The following is an 11,889-nucleotide window of genomic DNA, read 5'->3' as shown; positions in this document are numbered from 1 at the left end:
GTCACAAATTACATGTGGTTTTTAGACACTTCACATGCATCCACATGTGATCACATGCGTTCACATGTGAAATTCATGTGTTTTTTTGTAAGGGTGTTGTCTTCTTTAAATAAAACACCAAAAACTACAGCAACAACAAAAAATAATGAGGATTTAACAGGCTGAAGACACCACAGAGTAATCTGTTGTCAGGCCAGGATGTTACTCCAGCAGTTTCGTTCACAGTTCGCAATTTAAATGATTCCAATTGTATAAACTATTATAAAATATACCTATTCGCTTATCACAGGTAAGATATAGCTACATTTTATTTTTTATGTGTTTTGTACAATGTAGCCTACATATGTTTTTTTATATGTTTTTTTTATATATATATTTTTATATATTTTTTTATATATATTTTTTTTATATGTTTGGTACAATACTGGAAGAACGGAAATCTAATATATTCAATGAAACGGGAAATAAGTTTTTAATGGTGCCATTTGAACCCTAATTTTCCGGAAGTGGGGTTTACGCGGGCCATATCTATGACGCGAGCGGCCACACCACTGCGAGTTTAATCCGAGAGGTAACGTTAAAACAGTTTAACGATATTGAATAGACAACATCTAAAAATAAGCAAACGTAAAATATTGCGTATTTCTGGAGTAGGGTCAAGAACCCTGAGAGTAGACGTGACATGGCAAGAAGGAAAAGACTACAGAAACAGATTCCTCTTGATGGGCCTAACGTTTCTAACATTAACGTTACACTCACTGGAGACGTGGACGATTATGTTGATAGTCGGCTAATTGATATAATTAGTTCCGAATTAAGAGACAAAGTACATGAAAAGGTAAGTAAAGAAGAGTAGCCTATAGCCTACTTTATGTTAGCCCAAACGAGTGGTAGCCAAAATAACAATTTATTAACGTTTTAAATCAGTGTTTCACAAACAGCTGTAGGCCCATAATTCAAGACACGTAACGTTAAGTTAGGCATAGTAAAATTAATTTTAGGATACTAAAGAGGTACTTTGGCTACAGTCACATAAAAATGTTGGGAACAACTGTTATAGGTTAATGTTATGTTGGACATTGCTGCATGAACATTTGCGGTGCCTTTCTAGTGAGATATCAATTTTTGTTATATTTAATAGACTCCAATGAATAACTTTTACAGCTATATTCTTGAGAAATGCTTTTGAGCATAGATTTAAGTGACCCATCTGAACCCTGAACTTGATTTACTCAAATATAAATAAATGTAACTAGACACATTCTCAAAACGGATGCAATTATAAAAATAACTGTTGCCATTTATTTGCATACTAGACTATACAATTAAATGAGTACGATTTAATTTAGCTGCAATTTATTAATCAATACATTTATTGTGTGTGATGTACAGAAGGATCCATGTAAGGCCAAATGTAAGAGCAAGAACATTGACTCAGTGCGGTGGAGAAAGAGGGACCAGTTGGGACGATTGATTATTGAGAATCGAACTCCCTCAAGAGGTAGTATGTGTTATGTCAATTATAAGGGGCATTCCTCTAAATTGTCATGAAATTTTAGACAATCTCTAAAGTTTTCATATGATTTTCCAGTCACATCTGAATGTCGAATAAGGGCGACACGACCTCAATATGAAGATTCATCAGAAGACATTGCTGATACAACAGATGGTGAGAATGTACTATTATTAATTTTTATAACTAACAACATGCACTTCTGTTGTACATTTTAGCACTGCATGTATTCTTGCTGATTGTATTATGTACCTATTGTATTCCTACACAGGCACTTCACCTCAACGGTTTGAGGAGACACTTCAATTGATTGGTAAGAGACAATGTCAGATACAATATATGTATGTACATAACTAATTTTGTATTTTACAGGATATGAAAATTCTATGGCTGACGCCATTTGTACAGGGCTGGAAAAAACTGTTAAATACTTTAACTCCATTTATCCCTCTCCTCTAAAGACAAAAATATTCAAGAACTCAAGGAGAGCTTAGACAGCCCAGACATTTATCCATCAGAAACTTCCAACATACGGACCTGGGGTTTGCGGCATGAACTATGTGACGAAAAGTGGCAAAAATCAAGACCACATCTTTTACAAGCCATGTTAACAAGCGGAAGGACACCTCAACAAGCTTGCCAACAGTGTCATGTGGAAGAGGCTGTTATTCGATGCAGAGACTGCCTCCCCAAAGAACTGTATTGCAGTAACTGTGATGTGTCAGTGCATCACCAGTATGTTCTACACAACAGGGAGTCATTTGTGGGAGGCTTTTACAAAGCCATGTCACCGAAATGCATCGTTACAAAAGACAGCACTGGTGAACATGTAGTTAGTGAGCAAGGTATGTGACCGCTATATGGATTGGATTACATATCAAGTGTAAACTGTTACAATTAATATTGATGTCTGTTTTTCCAGATTGTCTCCTACCAATCGCTTTGCCCAACAAGATTTGCTGTTGTGGTGCTGAGGATGTTTCGGTGAATGCTGGTCGTGCCATTATCTTCATAAATATTAATGGTGCTTACCTTTGTTTAAGTAAGGAATAATTGACGACAGGCCGTTGAATTGTTCACTTCAGATGATGTATTTTAAGACGTTTGTAAAGTTTTTGTCATTAAAACGCTCTTGTATGTAGGACTAATTCCTTGCGCATCTAAACCCATGCTCCGTTGCTAATTCCAAAACGTCATTTTAGAGTTAGTAACGGAGGTTTGAGCCGCTGATAGCAGACTAATGCTGGACACACACTTAACGACTAGAAACATTCTCTGACTGTGAATGCAGCAGATTTTAAACACCGCTGTGAACACACACTGAACACGCTGAACACACGTGCATGATCAGTCATAAGTATCAAATTACATTCATAACCGGCCTTAGAGAGAAGCATGTGCGTCAATATTATTATTTATTTATTAATTCAATTCGTTTGAATTAATTCGTTCATTCTTTTTTTCTATTAGTGACAGTAGACTAGACTAATAAATGAAACACAAAGCCCTTTTAACAAGTATAGGCCTATCAATTTTATTTATTTGTTATATTATCTTCAATAATTACGAAAACCCGTGCAACAGGACTATCAATTTATTTAAATATTCAGTTTAATTTTCTATTGATTATGTATAGGACTGTATACTTTATTTATTAAAATTAAACTGCATGTTTCCATTGATTGTGAAGTTAGACATTGAACATTGCAGATCAAGCGCATTGAGCTGCATTTTTTCTTGTTATGAATTGTATCCTATTTTCCGTTATTACAGTTGACTGCGCGAAGTGATATTGAACTGCCGGAACTACTTTAGCCGTGCGGTTCCCTGAAAATAATTCCACACCGTAGAACGTTTGTCAACCAATCAGATTCAAGCATTCAACGGCCCTGTAGTATAACTTACAACACAGAATGTGTAAAGCAAGTACAAAGGCTTTGTATAGTTGAATGTATGGTTGTGATGAATATCTCTGTTTGACCCAACAGGTCGCTATGATCTCTCCCTTCCTTTGGTAACCTGTAAGTCTTGCCTAAAATCTTGGACACCTGAGGTCAAAGACCTTATATTAAATGGGTACTGGCCTGGAACCATTGAGTTTCAAACGGTTTACACTGTCGACCTGTTCAGTACCTTTGAAGACTTTAAAGTCACGGCACCTGGCCTATCCAGACAGGCCTTTGTGAGAATGCTGCAGAGCCGCTCAGTGCGTTCTGGCAGAGTAAGTCAGATTTAAACAAAAATGTAATAATGTAGAGGATAAGTGGGTGAGGGGGGTTATAGCCATTGACATAAAGGTTTGTTTTATAAATAAGAAAGTTGTGTCTAGATGTACAAGGAAAGGAAATGTTGTGGAATCATGATTAGGAGAAGTCAGGTTGTACTGTATAGTACGATGCAAAAATGTATCTGTTATTACTTAAGCAACTCTCACCATAACTAGTCTATTTTATGTTTACTAGGTTGGTACAATATCAGTGGACTGTTTTCAGCGCAGTTTTCTTGAATGGACGTACTGTAGACATGAGATGGAAACACTTCTTGGAGATGACCATTTCTCCTGTCCAGCTTGCAGTCAGGATATGGTGGCAGTGTCTCTTGATGGGAACAGGAAAATGTACAGGTTTAATCGCAACGGGTATGTTAACTTAAAGTAATTTATCTTTTAAAAGACAAAACCTAAACCTGTCAGAGTCCATTCAGTGTTTTTTGTATTTTTGTAGGATAAATGAAAAACCATATTTTGACGGAACCTTCTTTGCCAAAAATGAAGAGGTTGCAGAGTTTTTGCAAACTATTAGAGACAAAATCAAAACTGTAAGTTATGGAAAAATATAATCAATTAATGCTTTAGTCATAAGAGGCAATTATCATGTACAACTTACAGGTTATCTATGATGATGATTTAACAACAAAACTAATTGTTTGTGAAAATATTCTCTTAGTCACCAGGCCGACCGATTTGTGGAAACTCACACTTTAAAGCTGGTAGTGAGTCTAACAAGAAGTCTCAATCCAAACTTGATGAAGAGGGTGTGATGATTTCAGTCTGTAGACACTGCATTCTTTTGAATGGTAGGTTCAGCACTCTGATGAACCCAAGCTAACCAAGACTTTCTTGTCTTTGATTATACTAGAATTCTGAACTAACTCTTTTGTAACAGGACTACAAATGTACCGTGGAGAAGTGTTTGCATACCCTCTTTATCTTCAAAAAGAGCTTGGCAAGACACAAAAGATTGAGTTTGTCTGCACTGATGTAATGTGCAAATATTACCCATACTTAAAAAGAGTGTGTGAGGCCTTTCCTGATCTAGAGTATCTTTTGCAAATGCGACCATTCTTATCAGTTATGCATGCAAAAGGTCATTCAACCAAATGTGAGGTAATTGTATTTATTATATATTTAATTCTAAATACATAATGATTATTATATGAGTCATTTTGATACAGTGCTGCAATGATTATGCATAACAGGTGGAATGGGGTGGCCGCAACCAAGAGGGAGCTGGTGAGTTTTAACTTTAGAGTATCTACTGATAAACCTGTCATTGGATTATTCTCATAGACAGGTTAAATGTCCATATCGTAATTTAAGTTACACTTTTAAAGGAAATCGCTAACATTTACAATGGTTTATAATGTTTTTGGGCCCCTCTTAGTATTGTTGTTGTCATTATCACTTCATGCTTGTATATTAAATGTTGCATTGTTTCTGCTGGACTTTGGAGTTCCTGGCAAAGTCAGAGTTATAGAAATATAGTCAGGCTCGAACTGCTGACTATCATGACATTATTTGTTCTGCCTGGCAGCAACTTTGACCACTATGCCACTCGTACCCCGATGGATCTGTTCCTTAACATTTTTACATTTCCTACTAATGCAGGTTTGACTGTTGGGGAGGAAGTGGAAGCAGTCAATTCATTTATGTCTCGTGCTGCATTGACAACAAAATACATGACCAAATCTGGTGAGTCGTTGGGTTTAATTAACATCATTGTTAAATATGTGCAATATTTCAAATGGACATGTTAATTTTTTTTTCTCAGCACGCACAGATATGATCACTATCCATGTTCGTGGATGGAACCTAAGGAAAAAGTTAAATCTTCACAATTATCTTGCTCAAAGATATGTTAAGGTACATTGGGTATTATGTTTTTGTTTATTAATTCTAATTTAGATTAACCTTTGCATTCAGTGTTGGGTAAAGTTCTTGAAAAGTTAATTTTAGTTAATTTTCTAAGATCACAAGTTTTGGGAAGTCCCTAATTTAGACAAAATAATCGGGTAAATGGAGTTCATATCTTAACAGTGTGTGTCCTATAAAACAAATACAAAGAGTAAAGAAAATATCAATCATGGTCACCGGTAAGATATGAACTCCATAAACCTGATAATTTTGTCTTAAAGGTCACATATTGTCAAAATCTACATTTTCTGGCTTTTATTATCATAATGAAGGTCTAGGTGCTATGTATTTACCTTCTAAGTGTCTGCACTAACGATTGTCAGACAAACGCACACTGCCTATATTTAGAACAGATTTAGAAGCTGTGCCTGAAAACGAGCTGTTTTGAATTCCTACATTTTGAGATGTCACAAATGCCTAAGCTCCTCCTTCAGTCACTGCACGCACACTACAGCTTGTTCCCTGTGGCTGCCTGCTTGTGCGTCTTTCAAATCGGCAAATCAGAAGAAAGGCTCGTGAACATTAATTAGACAGACCAAAATCGACCTGTTTTTAGAAGAGCTACTGAGAAAAGCTTGCAAAACGCTATTTACTTGGTGTTTGATACTTATAACTGCAAATATAACTTAAGTACATAAAAACGTAAAATATTTATTAAAAAAAAGGTTACAATATGAAACCTTTTATTAGGGACTTCCCAAAACTTGTGAACTCAGAAAATGAAATAACATTAACTTTTCAAGAACTTGACTCAACACTGTTTGCATTATAAGTATAACTTAATGTACGTTACAGACATTACAGAGAACAGCTGAGGTGGCAGGGGAGATTGAGATGACCAAATCCCACCTGAACAAAACAAGTGAAGATCTTCAGCAGTGGGTCACAGATGTTCAATTGTGGGCAGCATCAAGTAAGTTTGTTACTAAATCTAAAGAGATCATGTCATGTGTGCAAGGGTGTAGGAATGAGTTTGATATTGAGGGGGACTCATTTTATTCAACAATCGTTGTTTTTATTTTATTATGTTTGTACGCTTATCGTTTTGTTTGCAAACAGCTCCGAGTACCATCAGTTCACATGATCCACAGGGGCTGCAGCGTCTAATGGAAGGCTTGGTCCTTAAAATTCACCAAAAGAAAATGGAGTTGTACAGAGAGACAGGTTTGTGATTGAGTTTTTTTTTTAATTCATTTTGTAGGATCCTACACATTCTTGTGAAAGTAATCTATGAATCTGAATGGAAATGTCATAATGTGTGTACTTTATTAAAATTATATTTTTCTGAAATCTGTGTTCATGTTACCTCCTTGTAGACAGCAACAAAGTCAGGCGACGCAAGCGATCTGCCATTGCTAAAGAGAAGAGCAAACTAGAAGAGGCCATAACATCATACAATGCTCTGGTCTCAAATGCAGAGGCTGTGGATCCAGCAGACACCCTTTTAGCACAAGACTTTTCAATATGGCCTTGGGAAACAGGTAGAGATTGGGACAGGAAATATTATTGTCAACACAGTATTTAAGTTGTCTTTGTCTTCACTTACCACAATAGTGCACAATTAGATTCCATGTAGTTTAGTTTTATGTTACATTTATTTATAAAGAGAGAGTCAGACAAAGTCCTTGGTCTCTTTTACAGCTGAGCCTTGTGGACAGAATATGTAAAATATAATTACAAGAAACATTATTAAGAATAACAATTACTGCACATTCAACAGAAAATGGTTAAAATGTAACTCTCGCCAAAATTTAACCTATGGTGGGTTTTTTTTAATGTATTCGAGTCAACCTTTTCATTAATAGCATAATTTGGATGTAAAAGCCACGTTTAAGATTTATTGTAGTTTCATTGTTTTGTCAAATGGCCGTTTCAATTGAAGTGATAGTCATTGCTATGATGGCATGAAAATTGCTATTCCTAAAACCCTAAAAAGGCTCAACATAACATGAAACTTTTTTCAAAGTATCACCAGGGGCTCTAGACATAAACTCGAACATTGAGAACATTGTTTGTGTTCAAAAAGTTTACAAAAATGCAAGGTTTTGTAAAAATTATTTTTGCAGTTTGTGATTCCGGTGTCTGCCATTTTGCCAGTCAAAAAGTGTCGATCTCTGATTGTAAAGTAACAGGGAGGAGAGTAAACCTGAAAAAGCTCCTAAAGCTTAGTTCCATATAAATGCATGGGTAATTTGTTGGTTTGTCGTTAGTGAAAAACAATATTGACCTTGTAGTTCCTAATATGGAGTCTGTTCATTCGCATTCGGAGATCGACTCTTTTGGACTGTCAACATATAGGCGGCTGGAAAGAAAAACAGCTTCGTTGAGTTGTTCAAAACATTTCTTTTTAGTAAACTCTGTGTACACAAACAATGTTCTCAATGCTTTAGTTCATGTCTAGAGCCCCTGGTGATACTTAGAGAAAAGTTTCATGTTATGTTGAGCCTTTTTAGTGTTTTAGGAATAGCAGTTTTGATGCCATCAAAGCAATGCCCCTATCACTTCAATTCAAACGGCCATTTGACCGAACAATGAGACTACAAGTAATCTTAAACGTGGATTTTACATCCTAATTATGCTATTAATTAAACGGTTGACTCGAATACATAAAAAAAAAAACATCATAGGTTAAATTTTGGCGAGAGTTTATGCTCTAATGTGGCATGGATTTAAAATGCCCTAAAGGAACCATAGCATCAATCTTGAGTTCTCTCTGTAAATCATTCCTAGTGTGAGGGGCATGGTAGACAATAGTTTTTCTTAAATAACTCATTTTATTTGCTCTTTTATTGAGAATATAGTGATCCTAGTTTTTTTTTAATTCAAATGTGCTGACAAAGTTTGTAACAGAACTAGTTCAACACAACCACAAACAATTACATAGCAACCTGGAGATAATTAAACAACTTCACGAAATAACTTCAAATGCTTTTTAGAGTGATGCATCACTTTTGTGACATAAGCATTTAAAATGCTAAATGACTTGTTGGGACAAATGACTTGTAGTGCATCTGTTTACCACTATTACTGTATTTTACGGACTATTAGTTTTTTACTCGTCTGGCTGGTCTATTCTATATTGGCACTCGGGAAAACACTCATTTTAACTACTTTGTAAATATCACTGAACATATTTAAACATCTAAGTTGTAAGTAGACAAGCATAAAATTATAACCATGCCTTTGGTGACCAGTAAAGTGTTTATTTAAAGGGCCTTGAAATATAAGTGCGACTTATAATCCGGTGCGACTTAAAGTCCGGAAAATACGGTATGTAGTTTTATATCACATTGCAAGGCCTTTTACTGTCGGTCAATCTTTTTTGTCTTTTTTGCTATTACCAGTATTTATCTTTACAGAATCCACTGTGCCTTTGAGACAAAAGAAGATTGTGTTTGACAAGATAATGCTGTTGTCTCGTTTAAAAGAAGAAAAGACTATTCTCATTAAAGAGATGAAACAACACTGGCAGTTCCTGGCTGGTGTCTCCAAGACATTAGGTGATGATATAAAGTTGGTCAGAGGTGACTTGAAAGAAGGGAGTAAGTATTCATTACTGTTTCTGAGATGCTGTATAATTTGACAGGTTTGTGGAGTAAACACTAACAGGTCTTTCTTTTTCATGCCATTTGGTCTAAAAAAATAATAATAATAATAATATATGCATATAATTACTTGTTAAGATATATGTAGCCATATTCAATGGATGAGCTAATGACTGGTATTAATGCTGATACATTAACCTAGCAAAGATCATCAGGACAGAAATATGGACATTGTTTCTGTAAAAAGCTGCAGTAGGATACATTTGCCCCTAACCAATCGTAAAATGTTTTAAGTCTGTCCTACTAACATGTCTGTGGAGACATACGAGGGACTGTGCTGCATTATGTTGGCGAAATTGAGTGACGTACAACATCAAATGAGTGAGGTGAAGTCAAAATATAGGTGGGTACTTATCTGTTGTTTAAATTTGTAATTGTGCATAGGTGTTTTGTATTGTATGCACATGGACTTGCGGGTAGGTATATTTACCAGTACATGTATATTGCATGTTTGGTCCCTGTCTTGTACTGTACCTTGCAAAATAGCTTACTCTTTCTTTGTAAACATACTTTTGGTATTGCATTGTGTAAAAGTTACAAAGTAAAATATTTTGTTACTAAAATGGTGTCATTTTATGAGCTCAACAGGACTGAAAAAGTGAGGATGCAAGATATTGATCATTTCAATTAACCTGTGTTCACTTTATTACAGGCAGATTGTGGTGGATCCAAGTGTTCTCTCAATTGATGAGGAAGATGGAGAAGCAGTTTGTGAGGAATTTCCTTACCTCCATGATGACAGTGATTCATCTGATGAAGACTTGAGTGAGGATAAATAATGTACTAGATCACTAACCATAAAACAAGCTTCTCCTAATGCTCAGGTACTTTCCTACTGCCATTTGCACTACATTCGACTTTTCGACAATTACGCCCAGTGTTAATTTACTACTAAGGTAGTTGCCTTGCCACTTTATTCACCAACTTCTTCTACCTCTGTTTGATTGTGCTGCAATAATTGTACATATACCTACACCTTTACTGTGTTGCCCTCTCATCCTGTGTCTTATCTGTATTTCTTTCTTTTTCTATCCGTCCGTGCAATAAATATGTAATTTTTAGTAATTTCATGTGTAACTTTGTCATCTTGCACCTTTTGCTTTATCTTTGCCAGGTCGTCATTTCTATTGAGAATGTGCTCTCTAAAAGCTCACCTGGTTAAATAAAGGTTAAATTAAAAAATTAAAAAAAAGAAGTTGGGGTGTAACGGTTTGAGATGTTCACAGTATGATAACCGTTAGAGAAAGATCACCGTATTATGGTCTCACAGTATTAGTCAAAATATAATTAGTTGCAAACTTTGGCATAAGATAGTGAAGCACACTCCCGCTGGGCTCTGGAGTAGTGAAAACGTCTCAGGGCAGTTTCACACCTAAAAGTCCGGACCAACATTTGTGTTTAAGTACATTTTATATATTAGACATTATACATACGTTTTTTTGGTTTCACAGTAATTTTGCTAGCACACTAAAGAACTTTCCATGACATACCTACAGTGTGTCGTTTTATCCATGTAAAGGGATTTCATATCTTACCAAAAACCATGATTGATATTTTCTTTACTTTTTCTATTTGTTTCATAGGTCACTGTTAAAATATCAACTCCCTTTATATGATCATTTTGGTCTTAATTAGGGACTTCCCAAAACTTGTGAACTCAGTTACTCAGAAAAGTACTTTACTCAAGTAATTACCCACCTCTGAAGCGCAGTACTTGTACATTAGAAATGTAGGTTATAATTTACTTTTAAAGTTTTCGTCTGACCAAATTGAAATAAAAAATCTACCGGTAATCTCCTCTCCCCATGTACTTACACAACAAATTTTTGCTTGTTCTAGCCAGCGACAGTATGATCTAGAAGATTTTTTTCCAGATTTTTATTTTCTATGGTACGTATTTGCCTAACTTCCTGTAATTGTTGCAAAAGTCCAAACCATCCAAAAAGTGTTTTCACACTGCAAACGAACCTAACCATGGTTCAGTTTGGTCCAAGACCACCTATTTTGATTGGACCAAAATGTAGTATTTTGATCTGGACCATGGTCCGAGGCACCTTTCACACCTGAAATACTGTTTCGGAACAAAATGAAAAGTGAGAAAGTCCGGACCAAATGAGGTGTGTGAAAACGGAAAAGGTTTGAGTTTTTTTTTTTTTTTTTTTTTTTTTAAGTTTATATGATTCTGTATAAATGTAATTGACTATCTCACGAGAACTGATATTTACAATGGGAATGTTAATTATTTTTCCAATTCAGGAATGCACCTGATATTAAATTAATACAATATCTTGAATGACAAATGCCACGGTATGATAACAGGTTTTAATACCGTGGTATATCGTGAAACCTTGAAACCGTTACATCCCAACTCAGGAGGTACAATCATGTCCAAGTCCTTGTCTACAAAAAGGCTATAGCAGAGTATTCACAGATTAGTTTGTCCCAATGTGTTTGCTGCAAAAATCAAGCCAATGTCAGCAGGCTTTCATTGTCTGAGTAAGCAGATATAAGAATTATTGTATTTGTCACTTCTGCCAGTTAAAACATGTTACAACCCAAAAGCACTAATCTCAGAACTG

General features: G+C 35.5%; 1 protein-coding gene across 2 annotated transcripts; it reads left to right on the top strand.

The window, feature by feature from the left end:
• The first annotated feature begins 541 nt into the window (after positions 1–541).
• Positions 542–10,373, top strand: LOC306985682 (uncharacterized protein). 2 transcript variants are annotated; one of them, XM_079588219.1, is made up of 20 exons: positions 542–838; positions 1,393–1,501; positions 1,592–1,669; positions 1,785–1,826; positions 1,975–2,358; positions 2,436–2,537; positions 3,502–3,734; positions 3,976–4,151; positions 4,237–4,330; positions 4,459–4,588; positions 4,678–4,898; positions 4,991–5,024; positions 5,400–5,483; positions 5,563–5,654; positions 6,501–6,618; positions 6,765–6,869; positions 7,022–7,186; positions 9,065–9,205; positions 9,545–9,653; positions 9,963–10,373. In XM_079588219.1, exons 1-20 carry the CDS (start codon positions 683–685, stop codon positions 10,087–10,089), a joined length of 2,700 nt encoding a protein of 899 aa, XP_079444345.1. In that variant the 5' UTR covers positions 542–682; the 3' UTR covers positions 10,090–10,373. The 2 variants fall into 2 exon arrangements, with proteins under 2 accessions (XP_079444345.1, XP_079444344.1); XM_079588218.1 differs by having other exon boundaries at positions 554–838; positions 9,065–9,247.
• Positions 10,374–11,889: the final 1,516 nt, after the last annotated feature.

This window comes from Phoxinus phoxinus (assembly GCF_949152265.1).
Source record: "Phoxinus phoxinus genome assembly, chromosome: 18".
NCBI lineage: Eukaryota > Metazoa > Chordata > Actinopteri > Cypriniformes > Leuciscidae > Phoxinus > Phoxinus phoxinus.
The sequence above is the reverse complement of the archived record's forward strand: the minus strand, read 5'-3'. Positions and strand labels throughout refer to the sequence as shown.